The 21,166-nt window shown below is 40.7% G+C and overlaps 1 protein-coding gene across 1 annotated transcript; it reads right to left on the bottom strand.

Annotated features, from left to right (window-relative positions):
- Positions 1 to 53: 53 nt before the first annotated feature.
- CCIN (calicin) lies at positions 54 to 10,029 on the bottom strand. Its single transcript, XM_058166209.1, has 2 exons — positions 9,555 to 10,029; positions 54 to 6,452 (listed from the first exon to the last, which is right to left on the bottom strand). Exon 2 carries the CDS (start codon positions 5,912 to 5,914, stop codon positions 4,139 to 4,141), a length of 1,776 nt encoding a protein of 591 aa, XP_058022192.1. The 5' UTR covers positions 5,915 to 6,452; positions 9,555 to 10,029; the 3' UTR covers positions 54 to 4,138.
- Positions 10,030 to 21,166: the final 11,137 nt, after the last annotated feature.

The following is a 21,166-nucleotide window of genomic DNA, read 5'->3' as shown; positions in this document are numbered from 1 at the left end:
ACACGTGACTTCTACTCATTCGTCCGTGCGCTCTGAGGGTGGGGAGGAGTAGAGGAGGAGGAGGAGGGGGGAACTGCTCGCGGGTGGGACGCTCTCCCCCCCCGCCCCCCGTAAAGCGGACTTCCCGGTTGGCATATTAAACGAAGTACTGAGGCAAAAACCGGATTTATAACGTGAATGGTCTACGGTACATTCAATGAAAGGAGGAGCGCCAGAGTTCCCTGGAAATGGAAACGCTCTTTTGAGCACCTTTCTCTTGAAAATGGGTCCTAGTAACTTCCTGGCATTTAAATCACTAAGCAATTGTGGCTTTGCTGTAACAGAAAGAACGAGTATTATTATTATTATTATTATTATTATTATTTATTTGATTTTTATACCGCCCTTGTCCCGAAGGACTCAGGGCGGTGTACAGGCAACAATAAAATACAGACACTACAGTATACAATTTAAAATGCAAGTTAAAAAACTTATTATAATTAGCCTAGAACTTTAAAAATTTATAAAAACCAAAACCCCATTTAAAATTAGTAAAAAATTTAAAATCGATAAAATTTATGTAATTTAAAAATTAAAATTTAAGCCAGCCCCGCGCGAATGAAAAGATGTGTCTTCAGTTCGCGGCGGAAGGTCCGAAGGTCAGGTATTTGGCGTAAGCCCGGGGGAAGTTCGTTCCAAAGTGTGGGAGCCCCCACAGAAAAGGACCTTCCCCTGGGGGCCGCCAGCCGACATTGCTTGGCGGACGGCACCCTGAGAAGTCCCTCTCTGTGAGAGCGTACGGGTCGGTGGGAGGCATACAGTAACAGCAGGCGGTCCCGTAAGTACCCAGGCCCTAAGTACCCAGGCCCTAAGCTTCTCCTTGTATTACTACAAGGAGAAGGTTTCTAATCCTCTCTGGCCAGTCAGCCAGTTTATTATAGACAAGTATTAGGAGCTCTCTGTGAGTACTTCTAAATCGCTCTTAAGAGACAGTAAAGAACATTTGAGACAAACTTAAAATACATCTGTAAAACAATCTGGCTAGAATCTGTGAAGTCTAAAAGGAATATATGGGTTAGATGGTATCTGAATTTATATGAAGTGTGATTACAATTCACATTACAAAAATGTGTCTTAAAATTTATGTAAAGTGGGATAATATATAAAATTACAACTAAAGTATCTAAAATTACATGAATGCCTCTGTAGCAGTAACTTAGCCCATTAAGAATCTGGTGGATCTTACACGTTTCTGTGTAACTTAGTCACACAGCTCTATAATAAATGGCAGTTCATCTGACCAGTTTATCGCTAAATGTCTATGGAGATTCTCAGTCATTCAGGTCATGGTTGTCCCAAAGGTGCTTTTACAAGAGGCAACTGAACGTTCTTGAAGATCCTTCGCTTCTCATCCCATCCGAGAAGCTTCTTCAGCTCTGACTCCCCACCACCATCCAGTCAGAGCTGAAGAACCTTCTTGGATGAGAGCGAAATGTCTTCAAAGAAAAACCAGAAAATCCAGTCGCCTCTTGAAAAAGCACCTTTGGGATCTGGCCAGTTTGTTTTTCATCGCAAGCAGAAACTTTAACTTTTTTTGCAAGAGGACTTAGGCACTTCAAATACTACAAAATCTAGAGATATTCCTTGTGAAGCTTATTCTAATGAAAAGGTCCATACAGAGATAATCGTTTTCTAGTTCTCCAGAATACAGTTCAAAACTTGGTAATGTCAGAATATTAGAAAGTTGCCTTTGTATTCAGATAAACACACTTGTTTTGCTTTACATTTGATTTAGAAAGCCCTTTATTTATTCTGAATCCATTTGTAACTGCAGGAATCACTTGTATAGTTTTTAAAGTTATAATTTACAAACTTATCTTCCTAGAGCAGGAAGATCTTACCTTTTAGTGCAAATTAGTATTTTAAGTTATGTATAGCAAATCATATCTGCTTTTTAAGTTGGATACCAAAGCGGATGATAGTTCTTGATAGACCTTTTCTGGGTTTGGAAGCTAAAGAACTTTGGATACGTTTAGTTCTTGAATGGGAAACTATGAGGGAATTCTAGGGCTGTAGGCTAGACTGGAAAGCTGGGGTTGGCTGATATATATTGCCATCACTCTAACTTCCCCCTCCCAGCAGATGCCTATGCGGAATATCACACTGGCTAGCCCTTCTTAGCATCTTCCTTCAGTTATCATTTCATTATAGTATATCATCTATCCGTTATAAAACAGTCACTTCCTATATTATTGTATACCAACAGGTATTAAAAGCATAGAAACAGTAAAAAAAATGGCAATCCTTTTTGTAGTGTAATCCTAGAAGATTATTAACTTTGGGAGTACAGCTCACTATAACTTCTTAACAAGTTCTTGTAACAAATTTTCATTTCTTCTTTCTTCAAAGAAATACAGCTTCAGTTCTCCACTCTATTATCTAGAAATAATTGAGCAATCATTAGTCAAATGACAGAGATTTCCTATTTTTTTAAGATCACAGAGGTCAATACCAGCTTTTTTGGAGAGTCACAAAGCTAGAATTGTTCAACATACTAAGCCACAAACTAGTTAACCAACTTGGTTTTATGGTCCAGTATGAATTACAACCCCCCCAAATGGGGTGAGTAACCATGATTCAATTAATAGTGTTATTTAAACATAGCCATTGTGTAAAAAGATTTAGCATGGTACACACACACATACACGCACACACTACCTCTGTGGCCTACATTAAAATGCAGTTCTCTCTACTTTGATCTTTCACACTAAGCTGTATTTTCTAAAAGTGATAAGGAAAGGAAAGGGAAGGGGAAAGGAAAGGAAAGGAAAGGAAAGGAAAGGAAAGGAAAGGAAAGGATCATTTAGAATTCCTTGTGTGTCCAATCACACTTGGCCAATAAAATTCTGTTCTATTCTATTCTATTCATTTGTCTTACATAACTTTAGACAAGGAATTTGATGAAAGATAACTTATACTCTTTACATATATTTATTGATTTACAAACTTCTTTGTCTACTCTGCTATTACCTCAGGACCAACTCAATGCTACTGTCAAATAACAATTATTTATTGCAACAATAGCAACAGCTTTAATTCCAAGTGCCTCCTCTTGAAAAAATGGCTCCTCTATTCTCCAAATCTTCTTTGTGAAAGACAATTACTATGAACCAATTGTTTTCTTTGGTTGCAAAGGCAATGTGTGCAGGAAAACAGATTGCTAAATAAAGAAAATTGACCTCAGGTTTTACTGTTATTTAAAAATACTGTATATATTTTGTAACAAACATAGAATTGAGAGCAGGGCATAACGAGGATGAAAAATGAATAACTTTTTAAATGCTGCTGAATTCAGCTCCCAGGATTTCTTAACCAGGGGCAATGTTGGTTGGGACACTGGAAGCTACATAGGTAAACCATATCTGGATAGCAAAATGTTTCCCACTGTTGTTGATTTTTATTATTTTTCTGAACAGCTCTGATAACTCGGTAGCAGAACCCCTAACATTACATTCTTCTTTTAAATCCTTGTTAGGAAAAGAGAGGATGACCATTTTTATTTCCATACAGAACATAGGAGTCTTAGTGCTTGAGAATATGTAAATCTAAATGATAACACCTTTAGAAATAGTTAACTATTATTGCTATTCCTCTTTGAACCTGTAACAAAATAGTGAAGAATGTTTGTGGACTTTAGAAGTTGCCACTGCAGCAATTCCAAAATCTTAAGATTCTTCTCATAGGTTAGGGCATAAAAATGTGCACGGGTTACTGCTGTGCAATTTTAGTTTTAGATGAACTATGCAATGCTTTGCTTGCTAGGCTGCAGTTGTAGGTCAAGCGAGAAGCCTGGCCTCTTGTGTCTGAACAAGCTGGTATCTAGGTTTTTATCCACTGTTTTAAAATACGTTTAAATATTTAACATAAAAATCACAGAATGAAACATGTTAACTATTATATTAGTATTGCATATGATCTCTAGCTGATTATTTTGTGCCTCTAACCCCTTGATAAGTGCCATATCCCCCTCCTTATATTCTCATCCTAATTACATTACGTATATGATAAAGGGACAAAAGGAAATGTCCATCTATGTATCTGTAAACTGCATTTCAGTCATTCTTTATTGCTACAGATTGTTTCATTTTGGTTTCACAAATTAATTGAGTACAGTTTTTTGGAGGACCTTGCATGGCAACTTAGCCATGCAGCAAGCAGGACAATCAAGAGCTTCTGGTGGCTCAGCTAAAGTCCTCCATTCCCCAGTGCTTTGGTCTAACATATAAGCTTGCCGATTGATAGAATACTCCTCTGGACGTTTGTCACCTGGACAAATAAGTCCACCACATACAAACACTTTGTTATTCCCAATAGAACACACTGCATGTGACAGATCCAAACTATAGTTATGTGGCAGCAGAGGCACAAGGCTTGAGGTTTTGCTAACTTTAATCTTCTGCAGATTTATTTCCATGCTCTCTTTGTGGCTCTGTATACTCAAAATGTTGTCATGTGGAAAAGACAACAAGGGCTTGTGGTTGAACTGAATGGGAAAAGTGATATACTGAACCACATTCCGGGTCTCCGTGTCAAAGCAGTCCAGCACACCTACTCGTGAGAAGCGCCCATTTACCAGACATCTCCCTGTCACAATGTAAATAGTCTTGTCTCCCTTGGTGATCAGTGCAGTTGCATCCATAGGTATACTCATCTTCCCAGCAAGAGTCCATTTCTCTTTGCCTTCGTCGTACTTGTAGATACTGGAAATGTACCTTCGTGGGGCTGTGCTACCTCCTACAGAGTACACTGCGCCTCCACAAGACACCATGGTATGGAAAACAAGACCAACTGGTAGATCTGGAAGTTTGATCCATGTGTTGGTATCCATATCATACTTCCAGGCCGTCTTCAGTCCAGAGATCTGCTCAGTAGTTCCTCCAGAGACATAAATGAATTTCCCTAGTGAGGCTGCACTGAGTGCGGCTGCTCTGTAAGGCATTTCTGTGAGTTTCATCCAGATATTCTCTCCAATTACATATGCAAACACTTCATTGTTGAATTTACCCTGTTCTTTTTGTCCCCCTAAGATTACTACTGAGTCCACTAGTGCCCCCTTCCTTTGGTGAAGCATCAAACTTTGAGGATTTCCTTGTTTACGTTCACTCAACACAGCTTCTATCCGGGACAGAGGTCCAGTGTGATCTGCAAAGAGCAACACTTCCCGACAAGCTGCGAGTAGTGTCTTGGTAGAAACTGCTGTTAAACGTATATAGGCAAAGCACTTTTTAAAATGCTTCTCCCTTTCATTCTTTTTATATTTAATCCACTGAAGGAGAGCGAGAAAGATCTGATCTTCATTTTGCACATGAAGATTCTCCTCTTTAAGCAGTTTGCTGAAGACATGATAAGGGCATTGCATAAATTCTGATATGCCCTGAGGCCCTACCCAATAATGAAAGTTGTCTCGTATCCCATCATAGGCAGCATTCCTTATGTCCTTCAGGTCATATGTAGTGGCTATCAGAATGTACTGGAGGCAGTTCTCCATTTTGAGGGACCGGAGGAGGAAATCAGAGCAGTGACTTCTTAAAGTTTGGGAACTGAAGTACTTGGCTCCCTTCAGCACTTCCTCCACATTCTTCTCTGAAATCACAATCCTCCCAGTATAGAAATAATCAAGCAATTCCTCCATTAAGGTCGGGCTCATGAATTTCGCATCAATGATAATAAAGAGTTCATCATCTGCTTTCATATCATTGCTGGATATCAAACTCCTTATATGGGAAGACATCGCTGCTAAGACATTGAGGTGGGCATAGAAGACGGTCTGGTCCACGCTGAGAGCCACATCACAAAATTCCTTGTTCTTTCTTTGTTTGTTAAGGGCCTGTACCATAAAACTGTTGTGGTTCTTTTCTGTAAACTGCATCTTCATGTTTTGAGCTGGGTCAAGGTTGTCTGAAGTTGAGGATGATGGTAAAAGCCTATATTCTCTTGGCTTGAAAACTTCACTCTGAGTGCAGTGGAGTGATGTCAGTAGATGTAGATACCAGGTCACAATTACCTCTGACCTAAACTGAAAACAGCCTTTTGAAATTTGTAAAAGGTTCTGCGCAGCATTCGGATAATATAGGAATGATACTCCAGATCCAGTATGGATACAGTCACTGTTGGTGGCTTCCTAAAAAAGTTGGGCCTCAATATGTCTGTGCGGCTTCAGGAAAATAAGAGCTAACAATGTACAGCAAGGACACTACTACAGATTAGAGCCTCTTCCTACTTCAAATCTCAATACTGCTCACCTCCAGCTTTGCTACAAAAAGAGAAAAACTTCTAATCATAGGGTAAATTTCTTACAGCACCTAGAAAAGTTTTCCTCAGTTTTATATTCTTCAGCATGCTTGGATCACAAAGGTCACAATTCCCAGTCATTTTGAATGGAAATTTGATTGATTAATCTGCTTTTCCTTTCCCTAAACGGTAAACGGGCAGAAAGAGAAATAAAATAAACAGAACAGTTAAAGTAAATTCTGAAAACACTGAAATAATTCCAAGAACTTGGCTGCAGAAGGGCTAAATGCAATCCCTGAAGATATTTTGTGCTTAGGAACAATACAGAAGATTCCCTCACTATGTTCTGTAACTGTAGTCAGCATTTGAAGATTAGAAATATATCTTTTCATCACAATATTCTCAGTGTATCAGCCCATTTTAATGATAAAGTATTGTTGTGTAAAACAGGTACGTCCTTTAAAATATTTTTTTTTTCATTTGCAACGATGAATTTAACCATTTATGGTTTCAAAAGGTTTGGACCAACCTTTTCAATTATTTGTGGAAAACTGGTAATTTTTCAGATTTTCAACATAGGCAGTTTACGTTTATTGGATAATACTTACATGAAATATCAGTTGAAATTTCTGAATACTCAAGAAAAAACACACGTAGCAGAATCGTATTATCTAATCAAGGTATTGATAACTGTCCAGACCTGATTTAATTTAGGAAGAATTACAGCTGGTGTTCTGGGTGCAGTGTTGTTTGGGCTTGAAGCTCAGCCCAGGGAGACCTGTTTAAATATTTCGATAAAAGACCAGCAGGAAGTTCCAGGGCTATAAGTTAGAATGAGAGGTTTAAAATACCAAGGGATAACAGTAAAAATTTATTGCACTTTCTATCAGACTGACTCTGGAGAATTTGTATTCACTTCACTTAGTGTTGTGTCTGCGGCCCCCGAGCCAGGCCTCCTGCCAGAAAGTGACTTGGAGCCGGGCCTCCGGCTAGAAAGTGACTTGGAAAGTGAGGGGGAAGGGCCATCAGGACTTACCTCGGGAGCACCGGCTTCTCTGGCTCAGCTCCAGGAGCCAGAGGCAGGCCAGGTGGAAGAGATAATGAGGCCTCCTTCCCCTGACTCTTTCCCCCCAAGGCCACGCCTTCAGACCCAGCTGATGGCAATCAGGCTTGGTTGGACCCTAGGTTTCGTAGGCAGGAGAGGAGGGAACAATAGAAGCAGAGGTGGGGCAGGCCTAGGAAGTGCTGAGTAATGGAGCCACACCCCACAGGATATAAAGGCAGCAAGAGCTGCTGTGCCTCTTCGTAGCAGGCAAATCAACTGAGTAACTAAGAGCTGAAGTTTGTTCCTGGGTGGCTCATTGGCGTTGAGGGAGATAACAGAGACACTTGGCAGACACTCGCTATTTTGCTGCAGAGCTGATAGTGCCGGCTAATTAAGCCATCACTTGGATGGAGGCAAAGAAGGACAGAACACTTAGTCCAGTATGGATACAGTCACTGTTGGTGGCTTCCTAAAAAGTTGGGCCTCAATATGTCTGCGGCTTCAGGAAAATAAGAGCTAACAATGTACAGCAAGGACACTACTACAGATTAGAGCCTCTTCCTACTTCAAATCTCAATACTGCTCACCTCCAGCTTTGCTACAAAAAGAGAAAAACTTCTAATCATAGGGTAAATTTCTTACAGCACCTAGAATGTTAGTTGCAGTAGTGGGTTCCACTTACCTTCGCTACAGGTTCAGAACCGGGAGTGCGCACATGCGCTTGCTCGCTTCGCTCGCAGTACTTCTGCACATGTGCAGAGCATTGATGATGGCGGGTAGGCGGAGCTTCCCACTGCCGCCACTACCGGTTTGCCCGAATCAGTAGAAACCCACCACTGGTTAGTTGTTATATATTTGCTAAATGTGAATGCTAGTAAATGATTTTTTTATTGTTATTTACCATCATCACTACTACTAATTTATTAAATTTGCATCCTCAATGCCTTAAATTTTAGAATTCCACTTCCCAAAATAGGGACAATTAGAAACATCTGCTTTCAATGCAATATTCTCAATGGTTGTCTGTCTGAACAGTAAATTATTTTGTTATATTGTATAAATATTTCTTTAAAAACTCAGAAAATAAATTTGTTGTTTTACATCTCTTTGCCCTGTTTTGAGTTTTCCTGAAATAATTGTATCATGATTTTTGAATTCAGGGTTAAAACCTAATTGTGGAACTAAACCCCATTAAGATGTATTTTTCAATGGACATGCACATAGTTGTTTACAAAGACATTATTGTTGATTCTTGTGTTAGTACTTGGCTAATTAATTTTCCCTACCTTTTGCTTTTGCACTTATTAATAACAATGTGGTCTGGAGACATAAATGAGAAAAAATATTAGTTCTGTAAAGCTACGTTTCATCTGTATTGGGTATTTTGCTACAGAATTAAATGTATTTGTGTAGACGATGCCTTTTATTCCCTCCTGGCCCACAAATCTTGCTTTAATGTTGTTTCTCCAGGACTTCCCTTTTGTTAAGATGTTACACTACTTTGGTAAGAAAATACTGTAAGAACATCTGGAGAGTGAGTCAACCACAAAACTGGTCATCCTCCCACAACATTTTCAGTTTAGCTGAAAAGGATTGAAGAAGCTGTGTACAGTGCTGTCTAATTAACAGAGTACAGAGAACAAAAGCTGATCCAAAAGACAATGCTTCAGCGTTAGGGAAGAAATCTTATAAGTCACGCAAATAAAATATATTTTGCTTAATAACAGAATCTAGGGAACAGCTAGTAAAATTCCTCAGATAGCGAAAGTTTGGGGACAAAAATATATTTCTGTACTAGTTATGTTCACAAACATACCATGCCATAAACCATAATTTGTGAAGCTATAGTAACTGTGTAGAGAATGGCTAATGTAGAATGTCATGGAAGGGTACGTCTCAGCCTTCCCCACTTAAAGCTTTTGATCCTGCCTCTTCAGACTTAACATGGGACAGCTTTTGATTGTGGGTTGTATGTTTCCTTTTTCCTATTGCCGCTCAAGCACATGTTGTTATGAATGGTGAAGCTGGTATTTGAGTTTTGATGTTTGAGTGAAATGAACTTTTTTTTCAATCAAAGATTAGAATGTTATTCATCTCTTCATTTTTAATTATTTAGTAGTAGTAGCAACCTTAAAATGGATGCCCAAAGTGTATTTTCAGCTGGTTATCCACTAAAAATAACAGTTTGTAAAAATCACAAAATTCATTAAAAACATTATGGAAGATGGAAGATACATACCGGTATATACTGGGATGAAATCTACTTGCCCTCCTTATCGGGTTGGAAGTGCATGCGCCTCACACGCAGTCACTCGCTTTACTCCCTTGTGTCACATGCGCGTGCAGACCTGTGCATGCGCAGAAGGTAAAAACCAGAACGTAATGATGCCCTGGGCGAGTGGGCGGAGCTTTGCTCCGCCATCGCTACTGGATCACCGAACTACCAGCCACGATTGCTACTGGATTGTGCAATCCGATCTGATCCAGGAGCATTTCACCCCTGATATATACTGTTCTGACTCTCTCAGATAGCTGGGCATTATTAAAAAATCAAAAAAGTGAAATTGAAATAGCTATTGCAGAACTTTACATGTAATCTGTATGATAACAATTTGGCTGCAAAGTGACATTTATTAATAACTAAGCCAGAGATTGTGATGTTTTCTGAAGTTATGGTAGCTAAAACATTCTCTTCTTTAAAAATTGAAATTCATTCGCATACCATTTTAGAGAATGATGGGGGGGGGGGGGAAAGGAACTTGCTTCCATGCATTTGCATGACTCAATGATTTACTGCAATTAGAGAACAGTAATTTATAGAGACAGTAAAATTTCTCAACTATATAGGAAATGTTGAGTTAATCAAGTTCTATTATCACTTCTCTGGACTACACAACCAACATTTAGTAATTGCAAAATTACTAATTTCTTACAAAAATATTTCAATCTTTTGAAATTAATTTTTGCAAATAGTTTGCCATTGCTTCCTTCCTAGGGCCAAAGAGAGAATGACTGGCCCAAGGTCATTTAGCTGGTTTCATGCCTAAAAACTCATGGTCTCCCTGTTTCTACCCTGATAACTACTACACTAAACTGGCTTTTTACATATATGGAATGATGATGGTGTAGGGGGTATGTATGGATGTATATGTGTACCTGTGCATATCTAAAGCGCATATATGCAGAGCGGCAGTAAAACAAAAATAAGACAAAAATACAGGGGGGGCAGATCAGTGAGCAATAATTTTAGTTCATTATTTTGTCATTTTAAAACTAAGCATGTTTCAATTTAATCATTGGCTGAATGGGTGATGTTTTGAAGATTACCATGAAAACTGCATCATGTGGTTATGTAGTACTACAGGACTGGACAACAGCTGAAAGGAGAATGTCAATAGCATTCTGTGATTTATCATATCAACAGAGTTATCTATCTTTAAGTATCTGTAAACTATAATAAAACCACCTATTTCCCTACTTTCTTTGGAAGTGGAGATTTGGGGCAAATCCTTCAAGTCCAATGTTATTTTTGGGAGTTCAGATTCTGATTTACTAAATCTCATTCTATTGAAAACTATTTTTTCATCAGATGACAACTGGAAATACTGGGTGGCTTTATTGCTTTATTTTACATTTCTATGAAGGCCATTCTTTTCAATTCTTTTTTCCTGGATACCTATGTGGAAAAACTACAGTCCTATGCTATAATTGAATAGGAATAGTGATACTCTGGTCTCCATCTCTATATCAGTTTCCATGACAGTATATGGTGTACATTCCTTGTGACTGGACAAGGGGCCCCACAGATATTTTGTCCAAAAATTGATATTTTTTTCAAACTTCCAAATAGGCCCACATGAATCTGCTGGGCACCAAAGTGAAGGCAGCTCTAAAAGTCATAATAATAATTCTAACAACTACTAGGCATGCTTATTCAGGCAATAAAAGAATTCAATGTAAAAAATTGTTGCTTAACATTTCAGCCATTCACAGAAATGTTGGAACTAGATAGTGGCAAGGGCAAGCCTGTATGCTATTTTTTATTTTGCTTTCATCATTCTGAATTATATAAATCACTGCTTAATTTACTGTACATCTGTGGAAAATGCTTGTTTTCATTTAAGATGATTTTCCAATTTAACATATGCCATGTGCTTTCCAGATTTAATATGGAAAAACCTACAAGTACAATTAAGAAATGGGAGATACTGTACAATATTTTATGATAGTATTTTATAAAAATCCTTAAAATATTGTTGCCTTGAACCATCCTTCCCCCTAGCCTGTTAAACAATTGATTCAATAATCACATTTCTAATTGACTGACTGACTGCTGCCCTCCCCCTCAGTATTGTAAATTCTTTATATTATCTCAGAATAAAACAAAGAATTATAATGGGAAAATAAATTGTTCTTATTTTAAAAATTAGTCACACTGATGAGGATAAAACACCCCTGAAGCTTTTCTAATTTAATTGATGTCAGGAAATGGCCAGCATATACTTCTCAACTTTTTGTCAGAAGAACTAGTCTGGTGGATATTGAACTAATTTTATCATGTCAGTAACAGCTGAGTCCATCAATTTTGAAAATCACACTGCTATTAACAACATTGCCTTATTGATCTTTGCATTATACTCCCCATGTAAGCTCCAGATGTCAAATCGGGGGTTATCAGTATAAACCATCTGGAGGATCTATAGTTGTTTCTATTTTAATATCTGTATAATTTCAACTGGTATTTTTCATCAGAATCCAGCAATTTCAGTTTGAATGTGAAGAATGATTCTTCCACAGCAGGGAAGTAGAACCTCTGGTCACAAACGCTTCTGACCACAACCAAATCGGGTTCTGACCAAAAAAATTCACAATTCCCCTCCCCCCACCCCAAGGCCGATTTCCCCTTCTGCGCCATTTTTTGTAAAGCGTCAAATTTCCAAAATTAGGTTCGGTTCACGACCAAATTGGTTTTGCGACCAAAGTTAAGGAACGAATTATGGTCGTGACCAAAGGTTCTACTGTACTTGATGGTCGTTTAATCCCAGAGTTATTCTGCCAAAAAGAAAAAGAAAAAAGTTAGCCATAAGAAAAATAGTTTAAAAATACTTCCATCAGCTTAAATTATATCCATATTGTAATGTAGAAATTATATCTCACACTTTTAACTGAGGAAATTTTATTTCCAGAAACTGAATTTTTACAAATGTCTGCTTGCTTCATCTTCCAAGAAAACTTACAGTATATGGTGCCTCTATACCAAGAGTCAATTTGCATGAGTTAAATTTCTCAATCATATAGTTTAATAATAGAACCTGGTAGACATGGCTCATTTTTTTTATTTCTCTGTCCCTTATTTTTCTCATCATCTCGTCTAGTCAGAGCTCTTGAAACTGGAAAGCTTGAAGGTAATATTTTATTAGTTAACCAAATAAAGATGTTGTCTGTACAAGTTAAAGAAAGGGAAGAAAAACTTATAGAAGCCGTGAATATAAATTTAATTATATCTCATGAATGTTGGATTAACTGTTAACAGGAAGCATGCATAATTGATTTATCTTGGATATTAGCTAACACTAATACTGTCATGCCTAGAAGCCATATTACCTGGAACCCTGACAAATACCTTCTTAAGATCTATTAATGACGAAACAAAAGAATGGGATGTTCCCCACTTTTGGAAATCTTATTAAGAATATTGAAATTATGGAATAAGTAAGTTCCCTTCTATTTTATATCTATATTATTGTTCCCTCGCCTGCTGTTGTAAGGGAAAAAATAAAAAATTAGATCCAGTTGTAATATGCAGTTGGGGCAACTAATCTGGCTCCCCTTTTACGACCTTGTAATCCCTTAATTATTCAGGGTAGGATCAGGGTGATTGGATGAGTAACACACTAGATATAGTATCACACATAAGAAACACAAGGTATCTTTTTTATGCATTAGGCTAATACAACTACCTGTTTCAAAATGTTTACATATAAATCTATTCCATTTTTACCTCCCCCTCAAAATGTTATTCTACCATTTGATATTGAACAGATTAAAATGTCCAACTTTTTTTTTTACCATTTTTTTATTATTTATCTTCCTTTAGACGTCTCATTTTGTTTAACTGAGTTTGACATCCCTTTTTCTTCTGTACTTTTTGAATGGGATACTTCTTTTTGCTTATCTGAACTTTTCTATTTAAGCTTAAGTGTGCAGTCCCTTCTGGAACTTGCTTCCATTATAAACTAAATGAAAGGACCAACTTAGTTTTTCATTTTACTCTCTATAGTCACCAAACTCTCCTAGCTTCAGTAAAGCCAGTGGCCTGACAAATGAAGAGGCACAGTTGATCTTTAGACTTTGGCTCTACAAATAGAATATGCTGCTACTTCAAAATTCTTCTACAGTTGAGGAAGACAAACATTTTGCAGTTGGAGGCCATTCTATTTTCAGTATTTTTCATGAAGTTAAATAATTGTATAAATGTTGCATTAGGATTCAGTACACTTATTCTCTGTGTATAATTTAGAAAATCAATTATAATTTAGAAAATCAAGCAGAGATTTGCACTGTAGTAATTTCAACCGGATATCGGCAATGCAATCTTAGGTAAACTATGCAGAAAAAGACTACTAGTACAAACAGAGAATCATAGAAAGGTAGAAATTCTGCCCTCTTGCTCTGCCATGCTGGATAGGGATAAAAGTGGCCGGACTTAAACCCTAACTCAGTGGTAGTCAACCTGGTCCCTACCGCCCACTAGTGGGTGTTCCAGCTTTCATGGTGGGCGGTAGGGGTTTTGTCAGATACTGAAGCACTTTCCTTTTTTTTAATTTAATTGACTTTTTAAAAAAATTCATAGCATTATTTTAAAACATTTTCATTAGGTTTTCATAAAATTCCCGGTGACAATTTAAATTTCTGAAAGCATACTATTTGTATCGCCCACACATAAGTTTAGTTCACGTTGCGTAAGTGAAACTAAATGGCACTATAGTGCGACCGCAAACAAAAGAGCCTCGTCCCAGAATAGCTTGCGCATCTCCCCCCACACCACCCAGCTGTAACAGACAAGCAGAGCCGGTAGCCGGCGCCCCCCCAACCCAATCCACGATGTGTGAGAGGCATGCGCAGACGACGATACACGGCGCATTACTGTGGAACCAGTGGACAGTTAAATTTTTTTATTACTAACAGAGATACAAAAGTGGGCGGTAGGTATAAAAAAGTTGACTACCCCTGCCCTAACTTAATGCAACAAATGATACATTGGTTGACTAACAAAGACACATCTAAGTGCATTTAATAATCCATGAAGCAATTCATTTAGGAGGCATAAATAAGCAGCAGCTTACAATAAAGCCTTCTTAAACAAGTTGACTCTTGCTTTCAAATAAAGTTTGTTGAACCCACATGAGCACTAAATTTTAATAGTTTAAATCTAACCTAAAATTATCAAACTAGGCGGCTGCTTGGCAGCCAATACTCATTCAGAAGAGGTGACAGCCATTTTCTATACTCTGAAACCTATTCAAAAATATTTTGGCTTCAGCCACATCCAGTTTCTGCCAAAGGTAGTTACGTTATTAAAATGCTTCCCTTGGATATTGCAGGTGGAGGAATAAGCTGCAAAAGAATAACTTGCAAGTGAGAAGACAATTTGATATATAGCATAGCTATAAATCTTTACATCTCTCTCTTTCTCTCTTAACACTGTTTCATAATTGCTTCTTTAAATAGCAAAGACACTGCTTACCCTGTGGCAAAAATGAGGTAAAGTGAGGACACTGATACACAGAAGGGAGGTGTGTGTGTACTTGGAAGGTTGCAGAAATACAAAACTAACAAGACACTCAAGCGGGGTATTATTCCCACTTGATGGCAGCCAAAGGACAAGGATGTTCAATGATCAGGGAGAGTTATGGAATGCAGTGTGTAAAATAAAAAAATACAGCGGAAGATAAGGTAAAGATTCCCCTCACACATATGTGCTAGTTGTTCCTGACTCTAGGGGGCGGTGCTCATCTCCGTTTCAAAGCCAAAGAGCCAGCACTGTCCAAAGACGTCTCCGTGGTCATGTGGCCGGCATGACTAAACGCCAGAGGAGCACGGAACGCTGTTACCTTCCCACCAAAGGTAGTCCCTATTTTTCTACTTGCATTTTTTACGTGCTTTCGAACTACTAGGTTGGCAGAAGATAGGATAGGATCCTGAATTGGCTTGCCTGAGTCTTAGCCTTTGAACAACTTATTATTCTAGGAAAAAAAGGCATAGAATAGACTCCCCTTTTGGGATAAATTGGGGAGGATTCCTGTACTGCAACATTTCCTTACAAGTTCCACTTCATTACTTCATATGGATAAGCAGAGCGTTGGATCCCATCACTGAAATGTGCTTTGGGACAGCGGTTACAAACTGGTGGTCCATGAGAAAATTTTGGTGGTCCGCAGAAAAATTATTTGCATTTTTATATTGCACTAAATACTATTTTTCTTTTTAAAAATTCATATTAGTGGTCTGCGGGATTTATAATCATGAATTATTGGTCCCTGAGGTCCGAAAGGTTGGTGACCCCTGCTTTGGGATATTTGAGAACTTAAGGGAACAATGGCACAATCCTGAGAAAAGACACAGAGGTTTTCAGTATTGCAGTGGGTACCTGGTGCTTACATCTTTAAAGACCAAAGGATTGTACACCTGTACTCCACATTCATTTTAGAGAGGAGTGTAGGAAGTTAGCATCCACCCCTTTCCTAGAAGAATGAAATACTTTAGAAAATATTAAAAAGGCAGAATATATTTCTCTGCATGAGAAATGGAGAAACATGTTTTAAGGACAAAGCAGCTCCCTGCAGCTTTCTGCCTCCCCCCACCATTGTCAATGGGTCAGAGACAGAAACTCATTCTCCCCACCTTTGTCAATGGGACCATCATCTGCAACACAATAGGACCCATCAAGCAACAGAAACTCACCACATGGCACCTGGGAAGATTACATCAGCCAGCAAGGCTAGCTAAGACCCCGACCCCGGAGTCTGACAACCAATCAGGATACTCTTCCTGTGCCCCAGGAAGTTCAAAGCTCAGAGAAGGCATAAAGCCAGGGTGCGCTCAGCATCTCATCCCTTTTCTGTTCAGGAACTCAAGCCATTTGATCCTGTCCACCATTAAACCATCTTTCCAAGCACTCTCCATGTTTCCAGTGTCTTTATCCCCACTTGGAACTGAACCCAGACGGACATTTCTTCCAACAGGAGGGAGCAGGAAAAGTTACATTTCTGAGTATCAGACTTCTTCAAAACCCATCAGGAATGTTTGGGGCATCAGTTCTAGAATTACTAGTAAACACACTTGTTTGAGTTATGGAAAGGCTGCTGGTGCAGCAAATATCTTAAAATTCAAAATGAAGCAAATTCAATTATTTTTTTAAAAGAAATGTGAGGTTTAAGTGCAAATTACACCATCACAAAGACTATCACTTCGTTGCTTTATCACTAGTGTAGTATGTTCATTGAGAGCTTTCGCACGGGGAAACAAATTCCTTGTGTGTGTAATCACACTTGGCCAATAAAGAATTCTAAATTAAAAAGGGGGTACTCTCAAGACATACAGGACCACACATCCCATAATTCACAGCCAGTAGGCAATCGGTTGGGGAAGGTTGCACCACTCTATCCAATATTAAGTACAAAATAGAAAATAACCAGAAATCTCCCAAATTCGTTCCCCCACCCCTCCCATTCTGTCCATCTTAAAAAGTCTCGGGACTGCGCAAATTCTTTCCGAAACGAGAGAAAGAAACGGAACCTTTTGCAGCCTTCAGCTTTATTTTATGCAAAGGGTTTCCTCGGTCCGTTGCCAAAAGAAATGGGCGTTAGCCTTAACCTCTTCCTGTTTCTTTTCAGAATGCGCCAGTCCCGGGCTCCATCTGATCCTCTAAATAACGAAAATAGCTCTAAAGCAGGGGTCTCCAACCTTGGCAACTTTTAAGCCTGGTGGACTTCGGGGATTCTGGGAGTTGAAGTCCACCAGGCTTAAAGTTGCCAAGGTTGGAGACTCCTGCGCTAAAGGTATAACGAATCCGCAAAGGTAATAATGGACAGGCATCGCGTTTTGCCTTTGCGCTTTCCTAAGCGGTCTTAGGCGGTCCTCTTGTGGTGCAGATTGCGACGTTAAGGGTTGCCATTAAGTCTCATAGAAAAATTACTCCGCCAGATCAACACCACAGAGATTTTTATTTATTTATTTTTACTTGTCGCAACATTATATATATTATACCGTCCGGTCTCCAACCTTCGCTTCGCGGCGAAGGTTGTAGAGAGTATGGTGGCATATCAGTTTCCCTTACACCTGGATGAAACCGTCTATCTAGACCCGTTCCAGTCCGGTTTTCGGCCCGGTTACAGCACGGAGACGGCTTTGGTCGCAGGATGATCTCTGAGGGCCAGGGATAGGGGTTGTTCCTCTGCCCTGGTCCTATTAGACCTCTCAGCGGCTTTCGATACCATCGACCATGGTATCCTGCTGCGCGGTTGGAGGGATTGGGAGTGGGAGGCACCGCTATCGGTGGTTCTCCTCCTATCTCTCCGACCGGTCGCAGTCGGTGTTGACAGGGGGCAGAGGTCGGCCCCGAGGCGCCTCACTTGTGGGTGCCGCAGGGTCGATCCTCTCGCCTTCTGTTCAACATCTATATGAAGCCGCTGGGTGAGATCATCAGTGGTTTCGCGTGAAGTACCAGCTGTATGCGGATGACACCCAGCTGTATTTTTTCCACGCCGGACCACCCCAACGGCCATCAAGTGCTGTCCCGTGTCTGGAGGCCGTACGGGTCTGGATGGGGAGAAACAGGCTCAAGCTCAATCCCTCCAAGACAGAGTGGCTGTGGATGCCGGCATCCCGGTACAGTCAGCTAAATCCGTGGCTGACCATTGTTGGCGAGTCATTGGCCCCGATGGAGAGGGGGCGCAACTTAGGCGTCCTCCTGGATGAACGGCTGTCTCTAGAAGATCATTTGATGGCCGTCTCCAGGAGAGCGTTCTACCAGGTTTGCCTGGTGCGCCAGTTGCGCCCCTTTCTGGACCGGGATGCCCTATGCACGGTCACTCACGCACTCGTGACGTCTCGCCTGGATTACTGCAATGCTCTACATGGGGCTCCTTGAAGGGCATCCGAGGCTACAGTTAGTCCAGAATGCGGCTGCGCGGGTGATAGAGGGAGCCCCTCGTGGCTCCCGTATAAACACCCATCCTGCGCAGACTGCACTGGCTGCCTGTGGCCTTCCGGGTGCGCTTCAAGGTTTTGGTGACCACCTTTAAAGCGCTCCATGGCATAGGGCCGGGTTATCTACGGGACCGCCTACTGCTACCGAATACCTCTCACCGACCCGTGCGCTCTCATAGAGAGGGACTCCTCAGGGTGCCGTCAGCGAGGCAATGTCGTCTGGCGACGCCCAGGGGAAGGGCCTTCTCTGTGGGGGCTCCCACCCTCTGGAACGAACTACCCCCAGGACTCCGTCAACTTCCAGACCTTCGGACCTTCCGCCGCGAGCTTAAAACATACTTATTTAATTGCGCAGGACTGAGCTAGATTTTAATTTACGGTTTTTAAATTGGGTTTTATTTTCATATTTTTAATTTAGGCTTTTAGAATAAGTTTTTTAACTGTTTTTAGATTGTATTTACCTGTTTTTTAAATGTCTGTAAACCGCTCTGAGTCCTTTGGGAGATAGGGCGGTATATAAATTTAAACAATAAAATAAATAAATAAATAAATAATATATAAGCATAAGCATGAAATAACTATACGATTTATAAGCATATATATATAACCATAAGTATGTATTAACTATATGAAATTTATACAATCAAAGGGTCTCAAAGAAATCTCAAAGTGTCTCTTAAATCACCATCACCTTCTTCGCAAAAGCCTCAAATCCTCCCTCCCCCACCACACACACCAAAGTCTGGGATTCACAGAGGCGCGCAGATCCCCAGCGCGCCTGGTGGGCACCGTGCCACGCTTAGAGCGTTGATTGGCTTCGGATCGGTTCGTTAGGATTGGATGCGGCGCAGCGCCAGACTCTTCTCCGTCATCCGCGTTCCCTCGGACTGCTGGGCGTGGGCACGGGGGACGCATGCGCCGTGAGAGGTTTTCGGTGCAGGGAGCAAAAAGGGCGCTTCTGGACCGGTGGGGTTGGATCGGCGGAGCTTTCTTTGCGGCCGTGGCTCAGTTCCCCGCTCCCCAGTCATCGCCACGATGCCTTTACAGTTTGAGCTGTGCCCGGGCCGGTTTGTCGGCGGAGATCATCCGTGCTTTATTATCGCCGAGATTGGCCAAAATCACCAGGGGGATCTCGAGATTGCCAAGCAGATGATCCGGGTGGCCAAGGTGGGGCGCGAGCGCGGCTTTTAGGGAGGATGGGTGGGGGTGGGGGTGGGGGCTTAGCCTGAAGGCGAAGGAGGAGGATGGTAAGTTTCTAGGGAAAAGCGGGAGACTGTGAATGGCTAGGCTTAGTTGGAGGCAAAAGGAAGAGGTGCGAACCTTCGTTTGATTCCTGGAGATGCAGCGATTCATGCCTTCGCTGGCTTACTTGTAGCTGAGTTGAACTGATTTGATTTGGAGGATTGGAGTTGGGTAGAATGGTTTATTAGAATTCTATCCCGTCTTTCCTTTATGAAGCTGTGCATTTTAATCGCCCCCTCAAAAAGGATGTAAGTAAGAGGGAAGGGAAGGAAGGAAGGAAGGAAGGAAGGAAAGACAAAAAGAAGGAAAGCAAAAGGAAGGAAGGAAGGAAGGCTCAGTAGGAGAGCTAAAGTCTCCCGATCAGCTTCCCTGGCTAAGGGTGGACTAGGAGCTGGAATTCCCAAATGTTCTCCCAATTCCTTCAACCACCGCTTTGTGAATGCTAAAAAGTATAACCACAACTAAATGTGCCTGTTTGCATTCACTGATATGTGGTCTTGGTTCGGCACCTTTGAACAAAGCTCAATATAAAGCATAGAACAAAAATGAATCAAGAGGTGAACATCTCCATCTCTGGAACCTAGATGTGCGGCTGTTGCGCTGCTGTTCCACTTTTCCCACCAGAACAGAAAAGTTTGGAAAAGATGGGAGACTTACAAATAGGAGGCAATTGTGTGGATTCCCATTAAACATATGTAAACAAGGCAGGGTGCAGCACACCTGTTGCCTACTGTATGTTGACCCTTGGGGTGTATTTAGAAATAGGTATTAATCTTTTCATCGATTTTAAGGGATTTATCAGTTGGGTTGCTGATTTGCAAGATGCCTAAACAATATGAAAAAAACCAGAGCCCTACTTGCTTTATTCCTGTGACTGCGAGATTTATCAGAATGATTAGATGCACATCATTTTTCATTAAGCTTCTCAGGACAGAGAGAAATGGATGTCATTTTGTGTCATGTCTCTATAAGGTTTTATGACTTCTGCTGCCACCTGCCTGGGAGCGAGGAAATAAACTCTCTCTTTTTACATTGTATATAATATCTTGTGTGGTGCTTTTAAAGAACAGGGCGTCCTCGACCTACGATCATAATGGAATCTGCCCATTATGGTTGCAGGTGGTGGTGGCTGATAAGCAAGATGGTTTTGCTTAAATCACCATCACCTTCTTCGCAAAAGCCTCAAATCCTCCCTCCCCCACCACACACACCAAAGTCTGGGATTCACAGAGGCGCGCAGATCCCCAGCGCGCCTGGTGGGCACCGTGCCACGCTTAGAGCGTTGATTGGCTTCGGATCGGTTCGTTAGGATTGGATGCGGCGCAGCGCCAGACTCTTCTCCGTCATCCGCGTTCCCTCGGACTGCTGGGCGTGGGCACGGGGGACGCATGCGCCGTG

The sequence above is a fragment of the Ahaetulla prasina genome, chromosome 2 (genome assembly GCF_028640845.1).
Source record: "Ahaetulla prasina isolate Xishuangbanna chromosome 2, ASM2864084v1, whole genome shotgun sequence".
In the NCBI taxonomy this organism is placed as follows: Eukaryota; Metazoa; Chordata; class Lepidosauria; order Squamata; family Colubridae; genus Ahaetulla; species Ahaetulla prasina.
The sequence above is the reverse complement of the archived record's forward strand: the minus strand, read 5'-3'. Positions and strand labels throughout refer to the sequence as shown.

What these genes read in the sequence shown, in the direction of transcription:
- CCIN (XM_058166209.1), bottom strand. Translation starts at nt 5,914, where the DNA reads ATGAAGATGCAGTTTACAGAAAAGAACCACAACAGTTTTATGGTACAG.